The following is a 23634-nucleotide window of genomic DNA, read 5'->3' as shown; positions in this document are numbered from 1 at the left end:
AATAAAATAAATATTTTTGAAAAAATTGTTGGGACTCAGGCGTTAGCGCAGCAGGTTAAGTGCATGTGGCGCAAAGCACAAGGACCGGGGCAGGGATCCTGGTTCAAGTCCCCAGCTCCCCACCTGCAGGGGGGTCGCTTTACAAGCAGTGAAGCAGGTCTGCAGTTGTCTTTCTCTCCCACTCTGTCATCCCCTCCTCTCTCTATTTCTCTGTCCTATCTAACCACAACATCAATAGTAACTACAACAACAATAAAAACAAGCGCAACAAAAGAGAAAATGAATAAATGTATAAAAAAAATTAAGGGCCGGGTGGTGGCACACCTGGTTGAGCGCACATGTTACAGTGCTCAAGGACCCGGGTTCGAGCCCCTGGTCCCCACCTGCAGGGGGAAAGCTTTGCAAGCGGTAAAGCAGGGCTGCAGGTGTCTCTCATTCTCTCTCCCTCTCTGTCTCCCCTACCCTCTCAATTTCTGGCTGTCTCTATCCAATAAAGATAATTAAAAAAAAAAAACTTTTAAAAAAGTTTGTTTATTTAATGTCCCAGGCAATGGTACAGTAGAAAAAGCATTGTATACTCAGGCATAAGGTCCAGAGTTCCAATTCCTGGCATCATGTGTGTCAGTGATGCACTGGTTCTCTTTCCCCTCCCCACTCTCTCATAAATAAATCTTTGTAAACAGTTATTAATTTATTATTTATTGGGAGTTGGGTGGTAGCGCAGTGGGTTAAGCGCATGTGGCACAAAGCACAATGACCAGCTTAAGGATCCCGGTTCGAGCCCTGGCTACCCACCTGTAGGGGAGTCACTTCACAAGCAGTGAAGCAGGTCTGCAGGTGTCTTTCTCTCCCCCTGTCTGTCTTCCCTTCCTCTCTCCATTTCTCTCTGTCCTATCTAACAATGATGACATCAATAACAATAACTACAACAATAAAAATAAGGACAACAAAATGGAAAATAAATAAATATAAAAAAACATTATTTATTGCATGGGGGAGATAGCATAATGGCTATGCAAAGAAACTTTCAAGCCTGAGGCTCCAGCCCCCTAAGCCAGAACTGAGTATTGTTCTGGTTAAAAAAAAAAAAAAGGAAAAAGAAAACCATGATTTATTTTTGGCACTCTGTGACCTTGAGCATATATGAATTCACTGATCTAGGCATATCTATTTCCCCCTAGTTCTGTGTTTCTCTCATGTGGTATGCCAGGGCTTGGAACCTGGGTTGTGGGCATGGTAAGGCAGGCACCCTCCCAGGTAAGCTCTCTTGCTGGTCCCAAGAGTGATTAATACCTTTTCTTTTTATTTGTAATGTATTTTTAAAGTTTTTAAAATATACTTATTTACTTATTATTGAATAGAGACAGAAATTGAGAAGGGAAGAGGGAGAGAGACCTGCAGCCCTGCTTCACCACTTGTGAAGCTTTTCCCAATGTACGTGGGGACCAGGGGCTTGAACCTGGGTCCTTGTGCATTATAATGTGTGTGCTTAACTAGGTGTGCCAACACACCTGGCCCCCCTTTTTCTTTCTCTCTCTCTCTCTCTTTTTTTTTTTAACCAGAGCACTGTTGAGCTATGGCTTATGGTGGTTCAGGGGACTGAACCTGGGACTTGGAGCCTTAGGCATGAGAGTCTATTTGTATAACCATTATGCTATCTACCCTCCACCCCTTTTTCTTTTTTTTTTTTTTTTCATTTGAGCACTGCTTAGCTCTAGTTTTTGGTGGTGTGGATTGGACCTGGTACCCCAGAGCCTCAGGTGTGAGAGTCTGCAACAGGTGGGGAAAATTGCATAATGGTTATGCAAACAGACTCTCTCATGCCTGAGGCTCCCAAGTCCCAGGTTCAGTGCCCACCTCCAACATAAGCTAGAGCTGAGCAATGCTATGGTTAAAAAAAATATTCTGCATAACCATTATGTTGTCTCTCCCAGACCCTAAGATGAATTCCTATGTGAGGGTGAGAAAATTGTAGACCTGAGCACTGTTCAGCTTTGGCGCATATGGTACAAGAGACCAAACCTGGGGCCTCTAGGGGCCAGGCGGTGGCACACCTGGTTAAGTGCACCCATTACAGTGCACAAGGATCCAGGTTCAAGATCTTGGTCCCCACCTGCATGGGGAAAGCTTCATGAGTGGTGAAGCAGTGTTGCAGGTGTCTCTCTCTCTCCCTCTATCTCCCCCTCCTTTCTCAATTTCTCTCTGTCTCTATACAATAATAAATAAATTAAAAAAAAAACCTGGGGCCTCAGGCATGCAAGTCCTGGGCTCTACCTGTAAGTCATCTCCCCTGCCCTCTTGTCACTTGATTGTATTCTTGCAGCTGCTTTCCTTTTTTTTTTTTTTTTTTAAGAAAAATGTGCTTTTTTATATTTATTTTTTCCCTTTTGTTGTCTTTGTTTTATTGTTGTTGCAGTTGTTGTTGTCATTGTTATATAGGACAGAGAGATATGGAGAGAGGAGGGGAAGACAGAGGAGAGAAAGATAGGCACTTGCAGACCTGCTTCACCGCCTGTGAAGCGACTCCCCTGCAGGTGGGGAGCTGGGGGCTCGAACCGGGATCCTTATGACGGTCCCTGTGCTTTGCACCACCTGCGCTTAACCTGTTGCGCTACCGCCTGACTCCCGCTTTCCTTTTTTTTTAATGTTTTAATTATGTTTATTTATTTGATAGAGACAGATATTGAGAGGGAAGGGGGAGATAGGGAGAGAGACAGAGAGATACCTGCAGTACTGCTTCACCACTTGTGAAGCTTTCCCTCTGCAGGTGGGGACCTGGGGCTTGAACCTGGGTCCTTTGTGCATTGTAACAGGTGCGCTCAATCAGGTGCGCCACCATCTGCCCCCCCTTTTTTTCCAGATCATTGCACAACTTTAGTTTATGGTGATGCAGGTGGATTGAACCTGGGACTTTGAAGCCTTAGGCATAAGAGTTTCTTTGCATAACCATTATACTATCTACCCTGCCCATCAGCTGTTTTTCTTCAGGACACAGAGGCCAGGAAATGAGACACTGGGCACCCACATATGTGTGATGTCTGATGGCCTGAGGTAGTGTCTGACTACTGTTTGTGTGCACATTTGGCTCCCTGGACATACCTGTCCATGACCATAAACCCAATCTATAACCCTCAAGGCCAGGAGAGGCTCTGTGAGACACTGACACACACACACACACTCACACACACACACACGCACACACACACACACACACACACACAAACGATGGGCATGCCAACTCCTTGTGCTAAGGTTCACTGTCACCACAAGCTCTGTGCCAGGGACATTCCCAAGTGAGTCTCCCTAGGTAGAGGAGGCAGGGCATTTAAGCAAATTCATGTGCATAGTCCTCCCACGTGGGGTGGCCCCAAAGGCTTCTACAAACTTCGTTGCAGTTTTCCTAGGCTGTTCTATTCGAACTCTACCTCCCCTCTCCAGCCTAAGTGTCCTCAGGGAGTAGGGCTGGGCATTTGCACATCCCTTCTATCTGTGAAATTCCGTACTCTCTTTCCCCTCCGTTATAAAAAAGTTGTGACGTAAGTCACTGACCTGTCAATTTAAAAGCATTCCCCAACCGTTGTCATGTCTCATGCTCTCATTCGCTTTGCAAGGGCTGGGGAGGGCGGGCCGTGCATGTAAATTATTTATTTGCATATCCCACCCCTCGGGACACGTGTCTTCCTGAAGCCTAGTTTTCGCTCTTGAGAGGGTGGGCCGATCTCTAACTCATTTGCAGCCCCGCCTACATCACTTAATAGGCGCAGGCACGGCCCTTCTATGGCCCAACCTTTTCCTAACTGCGTTCTAGGTCTCCAGCAGAAGGGAGCCGATCGTAAAATGCAAAGGAGTCTAGGCTCGGCCTCCACTTCCCGGCTCCAGGAGGAGGGAGTGGGAGTGATGGTGGTAGTGGTTCGGTGGGCTGTTTTTCACTTCCCTCGCCCCGCTCCTCCCGGCGCGGTCCGCGCCTGCGCAGAGGCGCCCCTCAGCTTGGGCGCGGTCACGTGTCTCCGGGCGAGGCGGGGGCGGAGCGTCGCAAGCCGTGGGGGCGGGGTATGGCGCGCCGTGAGGTGCAGGGCGGCTGGCACAAACGGCGTCGCCGGGGCCGGAGGAAAAAGCTCGGTGAGGAGGGCGCCGGGCTGGGGTTTCGGGGCGCTGAAGGAGCTGGAGCCAGGACCCCGGGCCGGCCGCTGCGGGGCGGGAAGGGCAGAGTGGGGGTGGAGTGGGAGGAGGGAGCACCCCGGCGGGAGGGGGCTCCCCGCAGCCGGCCTCCGCTGCGCCCCCAAAGGCTTCGGGCCCGCGCGGGATTGGGGGGCGGCTCCGGGGTCCCCGCGGCGGCCGCGCGACCCCGCCTCCACCCCGGACGGCCGTGGGCCCTCCTCCCGCGGCTCCTTCCATCCGTCGGTCCGTCTCAGGACCTCCCTTCCGCCCGGGTGTGTGTCCGTAGCCGACTTCCTCCGCCTCCTCCTCCGGGACTCTGGTCGACCCTCGTTTCTGGTCTGGCCGCCCCGGCTCCCCCAAGTCCAGCTTCTCCCCGGTCTGTTTTTCGGTCTCTGCCTACTCCCCCCACACCCCTTTTCATTTTTTTAAATTTTTCTTTGTCTCTGGACGCCCCAATTCCCTCTGTCCGCGGACCTCACTTTCCCTTGTGGGGGGGGGCTCTCCAGAGCCCCCCCTCCCCTAGTTTGTTTCCAACTATCCTGCTCTCTCTCCTCTCCTCCATTTTTTTGGTACTTCGACCCCATCATGTCTGTCTGCCTGAGAATGCTGTTCTTCCCAGCCCTCCCCCCAAACTGTTGTGGGGTCTACTATTTAGCCTCACTGTGGGGTCTACTACTTAGCCTCACTCTCTCAGTTGCGGGGGGGGGGGGGGATTCCCTTCCACCTCCACCCCTCCTCCCATTTGTCAATGACTTCTCTCCAAAATTCCCAGGGTCTTCTTTTTACCCCCAGTTGACCTCAGTTTTTTTTTTTGGTGGATGGGGTTGGGGTGGGGTGTTTCTTCAGCCAAGTTAGCATTCTTATATTGCCCCTACTCTGAATATCTACTTCCACCCCCAAATCTTAGCCCAGGCTGCCTGCCTCTAACTCTTGCATGCATATGTATATATACATATAATTTATTTTTCAATTTTTTCTTTTTTTCCCTTCTTCTAGCCATCTGGACAGGTCTCTTCCCAAGCTCTTAGGGATAGCAGAGAATCTGGGGACCAGTGAGCGCCCCCTGGGCACTGGAAAAGCTTCTGCCACCTGCCCTGCTTCATCCTGCTGCTGGTCAGGCCCAGCCGCCCCAGCCCCTGGCTGCATCAAGTAGAGGAGGAGGCGGCGGTGGAGGAGGGTGACACCATGGGCCCGGGCCGTGCCCTCCATGCCCGGGGGATGAAGACACTGCTGCCATGGACAGCCCATGCCAGCCGCAGCCCCTGAGCCAGGCTCAGCCTCAATTGCTGGATTCTGTGTCTGAGCCCTTAGAGACTGGCCGGGCCAGGATGGGGGTGGAGAGTTACCTGCCCTGTCCGCTGCTGCCCTCCTACCACCAGCACCCGGGAACATCCACTGAAGCCTCGGCGGGCAGCGGACCTCCCCGAGTCCCAGGCACCTCTGCTGCTGCCAGCCCCCTGCGGGAAAGCTTCAGCGGGCAGGATGGAGGTGAGCTGTGGCCTCTGCAAAGTGAGGGTGCTGCCGCTCTGGTCACCAAGGGGTGCCAGCGACTGGCAGCCCAGGGTGCCCGGCCTGAGGCCCCCAAGCGGAAATGGGCAGAGGACGGTGGGGACACTCCTGCACCCAGCAAGCGGCCTTGGGTCAAACAGGAGAAGCAGGAGACGGAGGGAGAGGGTGGTCTGAGGGTCAGCAGCGGTGGCGGCGGTGAGGCCAACAGTGCCCAGCTGCAGGAGGAGGTGCTGCCCTCGGCGCCCGCACGCCTGGCCCTGGACTACATAGTGCCCTGCATGCGGTACTACGGCATCTGCGTCAAGGACAGCTTCCTGGGGGCTGCCCTGGGCAGCCGTGTGCTGGCCGAGGTGGAGGCCCTGAAGCGCGACGGGCGCCTGCGGGACGGGCAGTTGGTTAGCCAGCGCGCCATCCCGCCTAGCAGTATCCGCGGGGACCAGATCGCCTGGGTGGAGGGCCACGAGCTGGGCTGCCGCAACATCGGGACCCTCATGGCTCACGTGGATGCTGTGATCCGCCACTGTGCTGGGCAGCTGGGTGCCTACGTCATCAATGGGCGCACCAAGGTAAGGGGGGGTGCGAGGAAGGGTCCCGAGGTTGCAGAGGACTCAGGAGCCTCGGGGCTTTTGGCCATGCTGGTTCCTGAACTTGCCAAGCATCCCTGAGAACCCCAGGAAGTGTTTACACTGGTGGCCTTCTGGTCCTCAGTTATGTTTCTGGGCTGTAGATGAAGAGTGGTCAGTGCAGACGGGCTCCGGTTGCTTGTCTGTTCACCGTCTCCATCTCTTTGTCCTTGCGTCTGCATTTCTGGTCTGCTGTCATTCATCCCTGGCTGCTGGCCTGGCTGGCTGTCTCCCAAAACTGGGAAGCAGAGGGCAGGGTGCTAGAGGTGAGGCCAGCCCAGACTGAGGGAGGACCTCCCTGGGCGCTGTACGCTGCACAAAGGCGTCTACGCCAAGTGCTCCTTGGTGCTGGGTTGACTGCTGGCCCTATGGTGTACCTGTCCCATTCTTCCTCTCCTCTCCATCCTAATCCTTACCCATTCCATCTTGTCCCTTCATCATCTCAGCCTTGTCTCTGTCTCTGGTTTGGTCTCAACTCTCAGCTTTTGTACCTTTTCTGGGTCCTATTTTCATACTTGAATGTAGTACCGATCGGCTTTAGATTTATGTTTAAGAATGGGAACCTTGGGAGTCGGGTGGTAGCACAGTGGGTTAAGCACACGTGGCGCAAAGCACAAGGACTGGCATAAGGATCCCGGTTCGAGCCCCTGGCTCCCCACCTGCAGGGGAGCCGCTTCACAGACGGAGAAGCAGGTCTGTAGGTGTCTTATCTTTATCTTCCCCTTTCTGTTTTCCCCATCTCTCTCCATTTCTCTTTGTCCTATCCAACAACGATGACATCATCAACAACAATAACAACAACAGTAAAACATCAAGGGCAACAAAAGGAAAAAAGAAAATCTTAAAAAAAAAAAAAAAAAAAAAGAATGTAAATCTTTCTGAGAATTTGTCCCTCATTTGATTGGAGTTTCTGTGTAGTTGTCAAGGTCTCCTGAGCCTTCAGCTGCCATCAAGAGCCCGGGGTCAGGAACCTGCACAGGACAGTGGTTCACAGAGCTTTTCTAAGTAGCTGATGTGATGGTTCTCTTCATGGAGGACTGCCTGCCCCAATACCAGGGCTGCCCACTGTGTGGGCTGTGTTCTGCCCTACAGACACAAGGCCCTAGTGTCCCTAGGTTCTTTTTTTAAAAAAAATATTTATTTATTTACTTTTTGTTGCCCTGTTTTTATTGTTGTTGATGTCGTCGTTGGTTGTTGGATAGGACAGAGAGAAATGGAGAGAAGAGGGGAAGACAGAGAGGGGGAGAGAAAGATAGACACCTGCAGACCTGCTTCTCCTCCTGTGAAGTGACTCCCCTGCAGGTGGGGAGCTGGGGGCTCGAACCCGGATCCTTAACGGGTCCTTGTGCTTTGGGCCACGTGCGCTTAACCTGCTGTGCTACCGCCCGACTCCCATGAGTCCCTAGGTTCTGATGTCACTTCCTTTCTCTCTTCAATCCCCGCTTGGATTCTGATCCCCCCCTTGGATTCTGCCTTTGCAGCTTTCCTCTCAGGCAGGCTGCCCCCGGAGGAGGCCAGCATCCTCCCCATCCCAGCTGGAACTTGTCCTGCTTCCCTTGACAGCTGGAGAGCCAGAGGTGGCCCCTCTTGGGCCCATCTCCACAGCCCCCACCCCACCCCTCCAGGGGCCAGGGGAAGTGTGTCTGGCTAGAGGGTGCTGCACCTTTACCCAGGATCACATGGCGCTGCAGGAAGGAGGCCAGGGCCACCGTAGGAGCTAAGTGGCCCAGGCCAGGTCACCGAGTCGCCCCTCTGGTTACTCGGCCAGACTTGGAAGGCAAGCTGCATCCCAGCTAGTGGTTGTTGGAAGGAGGGCAGGTCTCTTCCCCTTAGCTGCCTCTGGCTCCCACCTTAGGCCATTCGGGGGTGTGACTGGGATCTTAGTGGCCCTAGGTGAGCCTATTGCCCTGGCTAGTGGAACAAGCCAGGCTGGACTGGAGAAGGGAGGGGTGGAGGCAGCCCATTGGTCCTCTCAGACTTTCCCCTGGCCCCGTGAGGCGGCAGCTCAGCCTCTCTGCCTTCAAAGGGCAGCAGCTGGGTTCCTTTCCCAGGCCGTGGGTGCAGCAAGGAGAGGCTGGGGCCCTGCCCCTCTAGGCCCCTGAGTGGGGTTCCTTTGTTCTCTTGTCTTTCCTGTCACCGGCCCCTGTGCTCTGTTGACCTGCAGGTAGGTGGGAGAGACTCGACTCTTGGTGCCATTGAATGCTGTCAGGGGACCCCAGAGAGAGCCTGTCTGCGTACGGTTTCCCCTTTAACAGCGGCTGGGAAGGGGCCTGCTGTGGGGAGGGGGGATCCTGGGGCTCTTGGCATGTTGTCATCTATAGCCTTCACTCTTGTCTCCTGGCACTGATGCCTCTGCTGCTCTGCCCCTGAGAGCAGAGGCTTTTCCCTGTGGGGGCCAGAAGTGGATGCTTTCACACGTGCCCTCAGTTAAAGGGTCTGTTGCTGTGCTCAGCTGGTCTGTGTGCTCTCCATGGCAGACTGCAGTGGTGACCCTGCCTGCACCCTTTAAGGAGACCCTTTAAGGGGTGCCCTGGGCCAAGGAGAAGCCCTGGGACTCAGAGGAGTGCTTTCACCAGGTTGCCATGGCTTGGCCTCTGGGGAGACAGGCCTGGAGCCTCCCTGGGGCCGGCACTCAATAAACAAGTGCCTGTGCAGACTGCATGGCCCCAGGGAAACGGGGAGTCCTCCCAGGGGCCTCCAAGCAGAGACCTCACAGTGACCAGAGCCCAGGGTAGCGAGGGGCTCAGAGGGGATTCAGAGGGGGTCCAGAGGAGAGTGGTCTAGGCTGCTGCAAAGGCCTTGAGGTGGGGGTGAATCTGGCCTGTTCAGGGTCGGAGGCTCAGGTAATAATAGATGGGAAGGGAGGAGGGTGGGGATATGAGGGCTCCCTGCAGACTGTTGTTGGGGATTTGGATTTTCTCTTCCTTCTTTGCTGCCAAGCACTTTACTGTGTCTTCATGCCTGCATGCTTCCACTGATCCCGATGGACTTTATTTCTCCTAGAAAGTGAAGGGCACAGAGGGGAGAGATACCACAGCACGGCTTCACTGCTAGTGTAACTGGCCCTTTTGCTTGGTGCCTCCCATGTGATGGCTGGGGGCTCAGACCCAGGTCCTCGAACATGGTGAGGTGTGTGTGCTCTGCTGGGTCCCAGCCCCCAAGTTTGAGTTACCTTGGGAGGTGGGGGTGGGGGGTGCAGAGGTCAGTGAGTTCTAGAGAAAAGTGTGACCTGTGCGGGGCAGTTTGTTCCTCATGTTGGGCTGAGCCTGAAGGAACTTGGGTGGGGCAGGAGGCCGAGGGATGGAGCTAGTCTTGCCTGCCATGGGGTACTCTGCCAGCACCCTCCTTGGTCACTTCTGTCAGGGTTGTGCTAGGCCTAGTGAGCTGGGTGCTAGTGGTGGCAGCAGCTGGCAGTCTGGCCTGGCGTCACTGTCCCTGAGTAACGGGGCCAGTACTCCTGGGTGGCATTTTCTTTTTCTTTTTTTTTATTGGATAGGACAGAGGGAAATTGAGAGAGATGCGGAAGCTAGAAAGGGGGACAGAAAGACATCTGCAGATCTGCTTCACCACTAGTGAAGAAACCCCTTGTAGGTGGGGAGTAGAGGGCTGGAACTGGGATCTCTGCGCTTAATCTGGTGTGCCACTGCTCAGTCCCCCCCCACCCCCTGGGGGCTTTGGACAGAGTTGGGGCAGGGACCTTTTAATTTTATTTATTTTTGCCTTCAGGGTTATCGCTAGGGCTCGTTGCCTGCCTGCACTATGAATCCACTGCTCCTTGAGGCCATTTTTCCCCATTTTTGTTGCCCTTGTTGTTTATCATTGTCGTTGTTGGATAGGACAGAGAGAAAGAGAGAAATGGAGAGGAGGGGAAAACAGGGAGAGAAAGACACCTGCAGACTTTATTGCCTGTGAAGTGACCCCCCTGCAGGTGAGGAGCCTGGGGCTCAAACCAATATCTTTTATGTTGCTCCCTGCGCTTTACGCCGTGTGTGCTTAGCCCGATCCGCTACCACCCGACCCCTATTTTTTTTTATTTTAAATACTTATTTATTCTTTTGTTGCTCTTGTTTTTTTTTTAGTTATTGTTGTTGTTATTGCTGTCGTTATTGTTGGATAGGACAGAGAGAAATGCAAAGAGGAGGGGAAGACAGAAGGGGAGAGAAAGATAGACACCTGCAGACCTGCTTCACCGGATCCTTACGCCGGTTCTTGCGCTTTGCGCCATCTGTGCTTAACCTGCTGTGCTACCGCCCATCTCCATATATATATTTTAAGGTTCTCTGCGGAGTAGTAGAGGAACTCGCTGCTCATCCTCCAACCCCAGAGGAGGGGACGTGGACCAGCACCAGGAGACAAGAGGCTTATAGAGGGAGAGAGGATGAAGGCAAAGACAGACACCACAGCACCACAGCCTCTGCTGGTGCCATGGGCTTGAACCTGGCTTGAGTGCATGACAAGGCATGCTCCTGGCCTGGGGAGCTCTTACTTGTTTGCCGATGAAAGAGGGAGGAAACCAAAGCACCACTCTGGTATATGTGATGTCAAGCTCAAACTCAGGATCTCAGGCTTGCTAGCTTAGTGCTTTACCTGTTGTGCCACTTTCTGGACTGCACTCTGGTCCATCTAAACTTTATTAATGCTGGAGGAAGAGGAAAGAGAACAGAGAGCATCACTCTGGCATATGTCATGCTAAGGTTCAACTTGATACACCTCATTCTTGAGAGTTCAACTCTTTCTTCACTGGATCACCAACACTATGTTGTTTAAATGAAGTTTTATTTATCTTACTGCTTTTGTTTTTTAAAATTAATTTGGATAGAGACAGAACTTGAGAGCAAAGGGGAAGATAGGGAAACACCTGCCGCACTGTTTCCTTATGTGAAGCTTACCCTTGCAGGTGGGGACCAGGGATTTGAGCCTGGGTCCTTGAACACAGAAATGTGTGCTCTTGACCTGGTGCGCCACTGCCTGGCCCTATAACCCTATTTTTAAAGATTATTTGCTTTTGTGAGGCAGAGGCCAGAGCACTGCTTCACTGTGGCACATGTAGTATCAGAGGTGGACTTCAGGGCCTCTTGAATGCCATTCTGTGTGTTACTGCTTGGCTGTCTCTGTTTCTCTCTGAAAATGTTAAAATTGTTTTTGCTGGTTTTACTTTACTGAAATGTTTGAGGTAGGGTGAGGGATTTATTATTTATTTACTGAGAGAGAACCAGAGCATCACTCTGGCACATGCCATGAGGGGCATTGAATGTAGGCTTTCATGCTTGAGAGTCTGTCCAGCCGGCACTTTATTCACTGTGCAGCGTCCCAGACCAGTATTATCTTTAAAGAAGTCAAACCTATTGCCACATGTGCAGGTTAAATTTTTTTAAATATTTATTTAATTCCCTTTTGTTGCTCTTGTTGTTTTATTGTTGTAGTTGATGTCATCGTTGTTGGTTAGGACAGAGAGAAATGGAGAGAGGAGGGGAAGACAGAGACGGGGAGAGAAAGATAGACACCTGCAGACCTGTTTCACCGCTTGTGAAGCGACTCCCCTGCAGGTGGGGAGCCGGGGGCTTGAACCTGGATCCTTAAGCTGATCCTTGCACTTTGCACCACCTGCGCTTAACCAGCTGCGCTACCGCCCGACTCCCCTGAAGTGTAAATTTAAGCTGGTCTTCACTGCATTGAAGGAAGCTTTAGTGCTGTGGGAGACACCCCCCCCAAAAAAAGAAAAAAAATCGGGGGTCGGGCAGTAGCGCAACAGGTTAAGCGCACAGGGCGCAAAGCACAAGGACCACAGCAAGAATCCCGGTTCGAGCCCCTGGCTCCCCACCTGTAGGGGAATCACTTCACAGGCAGTGAAGCGGGGCTGCAGGTGTCTTATCTTTCTCTCCCTCTCTGTCTTCCCCTCCTCTCTCCATTTCTCTCTGTCCTATCCAACAACAATGACATCAATAACAACAATAATAACCACAACAACAGTAGAACAACCATGACAACAAAAGGGGGAAAAAAATCAACAACAAAAAAAATCTGAGGTTAATTCCTGGGGCCACCATAAACCAGAGATGAACAGTAATCTGATCTCTCTCTTTTTTTTAAAATGTGTGATTATTATGAAAATAAATAGTAAATTAAGGGAAAAAGTTTTTGAAAATCTCAATGAGCTACATCTGGGTTTTAGGCACTGTGTGTGTGTGTAGTACGCATTGAGGTTCAGGAGTTAAGACTTCTGGGGGGGGGTCAGGAGAGTTGCTGGGGAGGGAAGGGTGAGAAAGGCAGGTCCTGTCTGCTCTCTCCCATGTCCCTGATCAGCCCTGGTAAACCCGTCTTCTGTCTCTGGCAGGCCATGGTGGCGTGTTACCCAGGCAATGGGCTGGGCTACGTGAGGCATGTCGACAATCCCCACGGCGACGGGCGCTGCATCACCTGTATCTATTACCTGAATCAGAACTGGGACGTCAAGGTAGGGTTGGGGGCTGAGGGTGGGGGTGGCCGTCATGCATCCATTCCATTTTCCACTGCCAGCTCAGCTCCCACCATGCCTCCTGGTCCTTTTCTTGACACCTAGCCAGGGTCGTGCAGTTTGCCGGCTGGCTCTTCTGGGCACCTTCTATACAGCTAGCTGTGTGGGGGTAGCTACGCCCTTCTGGCCAGCCCTCCAGGCCAATAAGCTCTTCCCCTATTTCCAGTCTGTGGTGGCTGCTGCTTTCTCATCTCCATGGCTGGGCAGAACCTGGCTGTCTTTTCCAGAGCTATGGTGGTGGGAGGGAGGCCTGCGCCCCCTGGTGGCTGCCTGGGTGCGGGCAGTGCGAGGCCGAGGCTCCAGGCAGGCCTGGTGCCCCCTCCATCTGGTATCATGATCTTCTGTGTCTCCAGGTGCATGGTGGCCTGCTGCAGATCTTTCCTGAAGGTCGACCCGTGGTGGCCAACATCGAGCCCCTCTTTGACCGGCTGCTCATCTTCTGGTCTGACCGGCGGAACCCCCATGAGGTGAAACCAGCCTATGCCACCAGGTACAGCCTGTGCCTATGGGAATCTGCGCAGGTGCTGCCCCTGAGCCAGCAGCACTTTGTCCCCCCCCAGTAATTAAGTGCTGTGATCACGAGGGGGCCTAGGTGGGGACCCAGCTTGGTGGAAGGGTGTGTGTGTGTGTGGGGGGGGGGTTGTCTCCAAAGTTGCCTGACTCTGACGGTTGAAATCTCAGAAAGTGATTTCTGATAGTCTTCTGGGGCTGCTCTGTTCCCAGGTATGCCATCACTGTCTGGTATTTTGATGCCAAGGAACGAGCAGCAGCCAAAGACAAATACCAGCTAGGTACATGCCTCCCAAATGCCACCCTCCAGTCCTTTCTGTTCTGTGTGCTTCATCAAGTCTCATGCCACCTTGTCATTTTTCACTAAATCCTGCCACTTGTGTTCCCTCATCCTTGTGCCCCCAACAGCCCTACCCCACTCCACCCCACCAGCCTTCTGGCACCCCCAGCATGAGCCCTCTCTTCCTGGACCTCTTGCATCTTCCCAGGTTGTCCTCTGCCTATGTGTCCTTCCATGGCGACTCACTGTTTTCCTCCCGCTTTGTCCCTCAGCGTCAGGACAGAAAGGTGTCCAAGTTCCTGTGTCACAGCCCACTACACCCACTTAGTGGCCAGCCCTCGAGCGGCATGGACAGACAGCTTGCTTTGACTTGAAGGGAGAGCTCTGAGCTCTCTGCTGCCCACTAGCCTCGGTGCCTGCTCTTCCGCCACTGCTGCTGTTTCCAACTCTACCACGTTCCGCCTGGTGTGGAGAGCTCGACCCTCACCGAGGACCAAGGAGGAGAGAACTCTGCTGCCCTGCCTTGGACTGGGGTGTTGGGACTGGGGCAGTGGTCACCATCACTGGAGCTGGGGGTCTGTGTCCTGCCTTGTTGGGCCGTGCCCCTGCCAGGTGTGGAGTGCTGAAAGAGGGCATCACCACCTCACCAGGATGCAGGATTTGGGGTTGGGGCGAGTCATGGCCTCTTACTGGCAAAGGTTTGTGGGGGTGGATGTATGGGAGAGCATCCCCAAGCCCCCACTCCTCTAGCCTGGAATGTGAAATGACTCACCAAACCCCCTCAGCCATGGCACCTTTTGGACTGGGCTGCCATTGTCTGGGCAGGATAAAAGGTGCTGGAAAGAGCATGGGTGTGAAGTCCTGTCAGCCACAAAAAGAAATAAAGTTTACCTTAGAGCTGTACACACGTGACTCTCCTGCTCCCTCTTGGTAAGGAGACTGACTCAGCCTTTATTGACTGAAGCGGGAGAGGATGTCTGAGCCTGGCCTCATCGAGCCACTAGGCGGAGCTGGAAAGCTGGGGGGACATTGCCCAGGCCTGTGCACTGTGGGGTGAGGTTGATGTTTTCCTGGTTCCCAGCGGGGAACAGGCAGAACCGCTGCAGGATGGCAGTGAAGAAGAGGAAGATCTCTGCCCAGGCCAGGCCAGCACCCAGGCACATCCTCTTTCCTGGGAACACAGGGACATGGGGTGAGGATCCCCAGGGGCTCATCTCAGGACGTGTCCAGACTGGCCCCATCCCACCTGAGCCAGACCTGGGGCAAAGGGCATAAAGGCGTCACAGCTCTGGAACATGCCATTGTTGTCCAGGAAGTTGGTGGGGTTGAAGTGCTCTGGATCTTTGAACTGAGTGGGGTCTCGGTGAGCAGACACAAGAAGGGGGATCACAAAGGTGCCCTGGAGGGAGTGGAGTGGAGGACACAGGTTCAGCCACGGACCTAGTAAGGGATTCCCCTTTGTCCTCCCAGGGCCCCATTCAAAAGCAGAGGCTTAGGGTTGGTGGCAACACACATTCCTTTCATGTGTGAGGCCTAGAAGCAACAAAAGGTGGAATTTCATGGGTGGTTAAAGTGGAGCTTTGGCCTCATCAAACAATACTAGTTTGGGCCAAGGAGGTGGGATTATGTGAGGCTCCAAAAAGTCAGTGCCCCAGAAGTGGCACAGTGGGGAAAGCCTTAGACTCTCAAGCATGAGGTCCCAATTCCATCCCTGGCATAGAATATGCAAATTGATGCTCTGGTTCTTTTCTCCCTATCAGTAATACACTTTTTAAAAAATATATATTTATTTATTTATTTATTTATTCCCTTTTGTTGCCCTTGTAGTTATTGATGTTGTTGGATAGAACAGAGAGAAATGGAGAGAGGAGGGGAAGACACAGGAGTAGAGAAATACACCTGGGGACCCTTTGCGCCATGTGCGCTTAATCCGCTGCACTACTGCCCGACTCCCATTTTTATTTTTTTTAACCAGAGCACTACTCAGCTCTGGCTTATGGTGGTGCAGGGGACTGAACCATTATGCTATCTATCCCTGCCTTTTTTTTTTTTTAATCTAAATGTCAGCAGCAGGGGGTTCTCTTTTGCTTCCAGGGCTACATGCCTTAGTTAGCTTTTTTTTTTTTAAATATATATTTTACTCCCTTTTGTTGCCTTTGTTTTATTGTAGTTATTGTTATTGATGTTGTCGTTGTTGGATAGGACAGAGAAAAAATGGAGAGGAGGGGAAGACGGGGAGAGAGAGACACCTGCAGACCTGCTTCACCGCTTGTGAAGCGACTTCCCTGCAGGTGGGGAACCGGGGGCTCGAACGGGGGTCCTTATGCAGGTCCTTGCACTTTGCGCCACGTGCTCTTAACCCCGCTGCGCTACCGCATGACTCTCTAGTTAGCTGCTTTGGCAGTGGGTGCTCCCCCACATTCCCGGACACCTTGGGTAGGAAGTGGCCCCGCAGGTGGGTGTCGCGGGTGAGGGCTCGCGGCAGACCCAGGGGCAGCACGCTGATGAAGCGCTGGATCTCGTGCAGCACGGCATTGGTGTAGGGCAGCCGCCGCCGGTCCTCCAGGCTGGGGGCGCGCGCTCGCCCCACCATCTCATCCAGCTCCGCTTGCACCTTAGCTGGAACCAGAGGACGGGAGCTGCGCATGCGTTAACTCCAGGCCGCGCCCACCAAGTCCCGCCCACTCCCGGCCCCGCCCTCCTGGGCCCACCAGCTAGCAGACCTGCCACCTGCGGGTACTTGAGCAGAATGAGGAGCCCATAACGCAGGGTGGTGCTGGTGGTCTCAGTGCCACCGAAGAAAAGGTTATGGGTAGTCATCACCAACGTCTCCTCCTGGAAGTGGCTCTCCACGTCCCCCTCTTCCTGTGGGCAGTGGACACAGGTGCTGCTGTGAGCCAAGCGCCTGGTGGCAGGCTGGAGCTTAGGGCAACACTGTCACGCACCTTATCCATCTGATCCAGGAAGCAGTCGATGAAGTCTCGGGGCTCCCCAGGCTGTCGAGTCTGTCGATGCCGCCCGATTTGCTCAGAGATGAAGGCCCGAAGCTCCTTGAAGTTTTGGAAGATTCTGTGGTGTGGGCCCGGGACCCAGTCCAGGAGGGAGGGGAAAATGTTGTACATCTAGGGGGGATGGGAAGGAGAGGAAAAGGGGCACAAGATCTCAATAAAACTGTGAACCAGATGATTGGTTTCCTTGCCTGGAGGTTGGACTAGGACTTGGATGCTACAGGTTCCGGAAATTTTCCTATCCCAAGGGCCCAAGATTGTTTCGTCCTAATGATATGATGTAGCTGCATCTCTGTACTTGGGGCTTCTCATAGATTGGGCACAAGAGGAGGAAGTAGGGCTGCTCTCTCACCTCACCCCATCTGGAGCTCATAATGCGGAAGTTGTCGTGGAAGAGGTCTAGAAGTCTCAGGAACTCTGGGTCCTCATAGCCATAGCGATTCCCAAAGACCACGGAACATATAACATTAGATACGGCATTGTCCAGTAGCCGGCGGGGGTCAAACGGGGCTCCTGTGAGTAGGAATGTAGCAAGGTCATCACACTATGGTATGTCACCCAGCTAGTTCTTGGTCTTACTGGCTTATTTATTTATTTTAGACAGAAAAAGTGAGAGGGAAGGGGGAGATAGAAGGAAAGAGAGATAGGTACAGGCAGCTCTGCTACACCAATTGTGAAGCTCCTTGCGCCTTGCAGGTGGGGACTAGGGGCTTGAACCCAAGTCCTTATGCACTGTAATGTGCATGCTGAACCAGGTGTGCTACCACCTGGCTCCTATTTATTTTACTGTCACCAGGGTTATTGTTGGGGTTTGATGCTTGCACAAGGAACCCACCACTTCTGGTGGCCCTCCTCCCCACTTTCTTCTCTTTGCTAGGAGAGGGGGGATGAGGGGAGAAACACCTGCAACACTGCTTTACTTCTCATGAAGCTTCCTCCCTACAGATGGAGAGCTGGGCCTTGAACCCAGGTCCTTGCACATGGATGGTAACATGCAATCAACCAGGTGTGCCAGTCTCTTTTTCAGATTAGTTTGAGAAAGACCACTGACTGCTCCAGCCCATGCAGACCTGAGGATCGAACCCTCAAACATACAAGTCCTGTACTCCACTCACTGAGTCCCCTCCCCTGTGGCCTACCTGAGGGTTCAAGGGACAACCCTCCTCCCTGCCCCAGGCCCTTCTGCTTTCCCCACCAGGCCATACCCAGGGTGGCTTGAAATTCTCCAAGCAGACAAGTTGCCTCCTCCAGTACACGCTCCTCAATGGTCTTTGTCCCCAACCCGAACTCCTTCAGCGCACCAAGAGCAAAATTACGCAGCGTGTGCCAGCGAGGTCCGTTAGAAAACACAATGCCTGCGGCCAGCGAGACAACCCACCATGTTAGAGCACTGGGCTCTAACAGTATGCTTGAGGCCCCAGAAGGTCCCAGGTTCAATTCCCAGGGCCACCACAAACTAGTGTCCTCTTAGTCTTCTCTTAGTCAGTGTGTGCTATATCTCTCACTCACCCAGTTGCCTGGGGGTGAGATAGAGAAGAAGGCGGCCCAGGCATGCCCACACCCTATCATAGATGCGTCCAATAGAGTCGATGCCCTTGTCATCCTTCCCTTGCTACTTATTTATTATTTATTTATTCATTTATTTATTTATAAACCAGAGCAAAGCTCAGCTCTGGTTTATGGTGTTACTGGGGAGTCTTTTGCATAATCATTATGCTGTCTCTCTAGCCCCCCCCCTCCCCCCGCTTCTTCAGACCTCTGGGTGGCCAACCAGCCTTCTGGCTCCTGCCCATACACTGGCACCCCGGGGATGGATGCCAGCTCTTCCTCAAGGCCCCCACACTTGAACTCCCATCCCTCCTCGCTCTGCAACCCCCCCTTCTCTTGTAACCACGCCCACACAAAGACCACGCCCAACACAGACCACGCCCTCCAGGTCCCGCCTGGCAGGAGGCCTCACCGTTCCCGAGCGTGAAGCGCTCGAACACCGCCATGGCCCCGCGGCCCGAGAAGGCCTCTGCCTGCAGCACCAGCGCGTCCCGCAGCGCGGTGTAGCCGCATAGCACCACCGCGGGGCGCGGTCCCAGCCACACCGTGAACACTGGACCCCAGCGGCCAGACAGCTGCAGGGGTGAGACGGGTGTGTGTGGGGGTTGCTCTGCGCTCCTGACTCCCTCCACCGACCCCCAGCCCCCACTACTGCTTGGTGGTTCAACCTTCTTCTAGACACGAGTTCCTCAGCCCCACTTCCCCGAAACCCAGAGGTCCAGACCCCGGCCCCTCTTCCTTTACACGCAAGGGACCCCCAATACTTCCCCTCACCCCCGCATACTCAGGGGTCCCCCAGCCCCTCCTCTTCCAGACCCAGAAGTCCCGAGTCTCTCTCTGACCCAGGGGTACCCCAGCCCCCACCTCACTCTGGCTCAGGGTGTCCCTCAGTCTCTCCTCCCTCAGACCCAGAGATCCACTAGCCCCTATTCCCTCAGACCCAGGCTTCAGGCTCCCAGTCCCTCTTCCCCTAGACCCAGGGGTCCCCCAGCCCAACCCCTAAGACTTAGGGGTCCAGGCATCCCTTCCTCAGGATCTAGAAGTCCAGGTCCTCCTCCCCCTCAGATCTAGGGGCTTGGCCCTAAGTACACCCTTGCCCACTAAGAACCAGGAGAATGACCCTTTTGATTCCTTTCCTCAGAACTGACTTCCTGCCTAGACTCCTCCCTTAAGACCCAGGAGTGAGGGACTCCAACATGCACCAGGAGCTCAGACCCACTGCCTCTCTTCCCTCCCAGTCTCCCCTTCCTTCACAACCTGATGTCCAGCCCCTCTCTCCCACCCAACCCCCACCTTCTATAATCTAGGGGGTCTGGGAGTCTCCTTCCTCCAGACTCAGAAAGGTGGAGGCTCAGCCCACCCCCACCATCCTCTGTCCCCTCCCCTCCCCACTGGGCTGAGGGGGGCTACCTCCATGAGCACTTGGTCCAGGCGTCCAGACTCCAGTTGCAGCAAGTTCCCCAGCAGGGGGAGCGGCCTGGGCCCGGGGGGTAGAACCCCCTGCTTCTGGGTACCCTTTGCACCCCCATCCCACCTGGCCAACACCACTAGCATCAGCAGCACCAGCAGCGCAGCCAAGCCGGTGAGCACCATGTTGTTGATTTGCCATGTCAGCACCCCTTCACCTCTATTTGAACCCCTTGGGATCTGGGGTGGAGTAGGGGTGGGGCTGGAGTGGATGGCAGGGGCAGAGGGCGACTGCTTCCCCAGTTCCAGGTCTCTGCCCACCCCACCCCCCAGCCCTTACTGTCCCTGCCTCCTGGCCTTTCTGGGGCCTGCCTCAGCCTGCCTCATGTGGCAACTTTCATGCACAGGCATTTTTTTTTCTTGCATCAACATACCTGGCTAACAGGTGCACCCCTCTGTTCCCCTTAACCTTTTTTGTACAATATTTATTTATTTATTTATTTATTTATTTATTCCCTTTTGATGCCCTTGTTGTTGTTGTTGTTTTAATATTTATTTTGCCTTTTGTTGCCCTTGTTGTTTATTGTTGTTGCTATCATTGTTGTTAGATAGGATAGAGAGGGGGAGAGACACCTGCAGACCTGCTCCACTGCCTGTGAAGCGACTTTCCTGCAGGTGGGGAGCCAGGGGCTCAAACTGGGATCTTCACGCCAACCCTTGCGCTTTGAGCTACCTGTGCTTAACCGCTGGGCTATGCCCGACTCCCTCACTCATTTTATCTTGTCTTGCTATTTTCACTTAAAATATTGAGGTGATCAACTTAGTAGATAGACCTCTTACATTCTGACTGACCAATAGATGTCTTCTGTGAGCAAAGTAGTGCACTTGCTTTGCTGTGCACACACCCCCTTCTCCCACTGCGTTGGAGGAAGCTTTAGGGCTTTGGTCTCTTTCTCTCTGAAAAAGTTAGCCTGGAGTGAAGTCCTAGCATCAACAACAAAGTTCTTCTCTGTCATAAAAGTAGTAAGTACTCATCCTGAAAAACAGAGAAGGGGTTGAAAAGAGCTTACTGGGGAAGTGCATGCCGTACCATATCTTGGCCCACATTTGGGTCCTAGCACTACATGGGCGTGCAACAGCAATGCCTCCAGTGCTGCGGTGGGTCTCCTTTTCCCTATATAAATGAAAAAAAGTTAGCCTGGGAGCAGTAAAATCACGTATGCCCTGGACTCTCTAGCTTAGGTCCTTTGCCATCATTGCGTACCAGAACTTAAAAGCCTTGCCCAGAGTCCCTTGCTTTGGTACAATACACCAAACCACTCCATGTGTTATGATTCAATCTCACGCGGTTTCTCGGGCTTTGTCACAGCCGGGCGGCAGCCGCCTCAGTTGCAGGGGCTCCCAGGCGCTGGCTCCCTTGTTGTTTTATTGTTGTAGTTATTATTGATGTCGTTGTTGTTGGATAGGACAGAGAGAAGTGGAGAGGGGAGGGGAAGACAGAGAGGGGGAGAGAAATATAGACACCTGCAGACCTGCTTCATAACTGGTGAAGCGACTCCCCTGCAAGTGGGGAGTCGGGGGCTCGAACCGGGATCCTTACACCGGTCCTTGTGCTTTACTTGCCTCGCTACCACCTGACTCCCTGTACCCCTTAACCTTTTGGAGCAAATCTGATTCTTAGGAGGTGTTCTTAGCTGCTCTCCCTGGCCACCTCCTGGGCCCTGTACTTCTGATTCCTGAGTATACTCCCAGCTCCTAAACACATGTCAAAAGCCATCCCTGGTGAAATGGAAATTTCCTTCTTTTTTATGCTCCGTGTTTCTTGCCACTCAATGTTCTGCACACATAACAGAACTGACGAAGTCAGGCCAGAGAGGTGGCACACCTAGTGTTACCATATTGCTATCTCTGTTTAGCTTTGTCTCATTCCACAGTGTCTTTCTCACTCTCATTCCATGCCTTTCTCTGGTTCTCTCTCTTTTGTGTGTGTTTAAAATTTTTTTTATTAAAAAAATTAAAAAAAATTTTAAATTAAAAAAATTAAAAAACCTTTTTTTAAAACTTTTTTAAAAAACAATTTGGCTTTTAAAAAATATTTATTTATTCCCTTTTGTTGCTCTTGTTTTATTGTTGTAGTAGTTGTTGTTATTGATGTCGTCATGGTTGGATAGGACAGAGAGAAATGGAGAGAGGAGGGGAAGACAGAGAGGGGGAGAGAAAGATAGACACCTGCAAACCTGCTTCACCGCCTGTGAAGTGACTCCTCTGCAGGTGGGGAGCTGGGGGCTCGAACCAGGATTGTTATGCCTGACCTTGCGCTTTGCACCACCTGCACTTAACTTGCTGCGCTACCGCCTGACTCCCTAACAATTATTTTTTATTTGGTAGGACTGAGAGAAACTGAAAGGAGAGTAGGTGGAGACACACTCGGTTAAGGGTATATATCACCGTGCGCAAGGATCTGGGTTCGAGTCCCCGTTCCTCATTTGTAGGGGGGACACTTCACGAGTGGTGAAGCAGGTCTGCAGGTGTCTATCTTTCTCTCTTGCTATTTATTTCCTTTTTCTTCTCAATATATCTCTGTTCTGTCAATTAAAAAATAAAATTAGAAAGGGAAGAGAGAAATTGAGAGGGAAGAAAGACAGATAGAGAAAGAGAAATTTGCAGCACTGATTCACTGCTCATGAAGCTTACCCCCTGCATCTGGGGACCAGGGACTTGGACCTTGGTCCTTCCGATTGGTTACATGTGCGCTTAACCAGGTGTGCCACCCCCCACATATACTTTATTTATTAATGAGAAAGATAAAGAGGGAGACAGGAAGGGAGAGAGAGAACCAGAACATTGCTCTGGTACACGTGCAGCTAGGGGTCAAAGTTGGGACTCCCTCTGTGTCCATGGCTGGGCCTGGGGCAGACTTTGTGGTGGGAAATGGCTTGGGAATTAAGGAGCCGCCCAATGTGGGGACCGCCTTTAAGCCTCTGGATGCCTTGGCTTCTAGATGGCCTTGGGGAGACCCCGTTCATAGGGCAGGGCCTCTCAGGCCACCTCCACCCATGGCTAGGGGGCAGCCCCACTCTGCCCGACTCTGGCTTAATGAGGCTGAGGAGACGCCTGGCCACTGGGAAAAGTTTCTGTCAGCAGATGTGGGATGTCATGTCTAGTAGTGGGCTGGGCAGCCCCATGTTCGGGAAGGTTATCCTGAACCCAGAGGGAAGGCCTGTAAGGACAAGGAATAGTCTGATGGCCCTGAAAGTGGTGTACTGGATAAAATGTTGGACTCCCAAGCACGAGGTCCTGAGTTCAGTCTGAAACATCTCTTGTGCCTTGGGTCTCTGTCTCTCTCCCCTACATACCTCTCCATAAATAAACAAATATAATTATTTTTTCTTTTTTAAATTTTATTTATTTATTCCCTTTTGTTGCCCTTGATGTTTCATTATTGTTGTTATTGATTTCGTCATTGTTAGATAGGACAGAGAGAAATGGAGAGAGGAGCGGAAGACAGAGAGGGGGAGAGAAAGAGAGACACCTGCAGACCTGCTTCACCACCTGTGAAGTGAGTCCCCTGCAGATGGGGAGCTGGGAGCTCGAACCGGGATCCTTACACCGGTCCTTGCGCTTTGTGCCACCTGCACTTAACCTGCTGCGCTACCGCCCGACTCCTTAATTTTTAAATTTCTTATCTACCCTCCACCTTATTTCTATATTTATTATTGGATAGAGAGAGTGTGACAATGAGAGGGTAGGGGGAGATAGGGAGAGAAAGAGAGAGACCCTGCATTACTGCTTCACCTCTTTTGAAGCTTCCCTCACTGTAGGTGGGTACCAGGGACTTGAACCCCGATCTTTGTGCACTGTAACATGTGCGATCAACCAGGTGCACCACCGCCTAGCCCCAACAAACATAAGAATAGAAGAAAAGGAATAGTCCTGGAAGAGAGGAAAGAGAGGTCTTTTTCCAGCCATGTCTGTCTCTCCCCTTTCTCTCCTAGTCTCTCTGTTTCTCCACCTCTCTGTCTCTGTAGCTCCCTTCTTTCCTCCATGTCTCTGACTTACCTGCTGTGTGTCACAGTG

The 23634-nt window shown here is 52.7% G+C and overlaps 2 protein-coding genes across 5 annotated transcripts; one reads left to right on the top strand and one right to left on the bottom strand.

Moving 5' to 3' along the window:
* Positions 1-3965: 3965 nt before the first annotated feature.
* EGLN2 (egl-9 family hypoxia inducible factor 2) lies at positions 3966-14497 on the top strand. 4 transcript variants are annotated; one of them, XM_007537906.3, is made up of 6 exons: positions 3966-4119; positions 5155-6233; positions 12625-12744; positions 13158-13294; positions 13528-13595; positions 13867-14497. In XM_007537906.3, the coding sequence occupies exons 2-6, from the start codon at positions 5394-5396 to the stop codon at positions 13920-13922; spliced, it is 1221 nt and encodes a 406-aa protein (XP_007537968.1). In that variant the 5' UTR covers positions 3966-4119; positions 5155-5393; the 3' UTR covers positions 13923-14497. The 4 variants fall into 4 exon arrangements, with proteins under 4 accessions (XP_007537968.1, XP_060041963.1, XP_060041962.1 ...); XM_060185979.1 differs by lacking the exon at positions 3966-4119 and adding an exon at positions 4172-4430; XM_060185978.1 differs by lacking the exon at positions 3966-4119 and adding an exon at positions 4172-4534.
* Positions 14498-14558: 61 nt separating this feature from the next.
* LOC103126974 (cytochrome P450 2F5-like) lies at positions 14559-20814 on the bottom strand. The gene is made up of 10 exons (XM_007537905.3): positions 20809-20814; positions 19561-19797; positions 18563-18725; positions 17808-17957; positions 16955-17115; positions 16540-16716; positions 16318-16459; positions 16026-16213; positions 14852-14993; positions 14559-14765 (listed from the first exon to the last, which is right to left on the bottom strand). The coding sequence occupies exons 1-10, from the start codon at positions 20812-20814 to the stop codon at positions 14584-14586; spliced, it is 1548 nt and encodes a 515-aa protein (XP_007537967.3). The 3' UTR covers positions 14559-14583.
* Between the last annotated feature and the right edge of the window lie 2820 nt (positions 20815-23634).

This window comes from Erinaceus europaeus, chromosome 2 (assembly GCF_950295315.1).
Source record: "Erinaceus europaeus chromosome 2, mEriEur2.1, whole genome shotgun sequence".
Lineage (NCBI taxonomy): Eukaryota > Metazoa > Chordata > Mammalia > Eulipotyphla > Erinaceidae > Erinaceus > Erinaceus europaeus.
The sequence above is the reverse complement of the archived record's forward strand: the minus strand, read 5'-3'. Positions and strand labels throughout refer to the sequence as shown.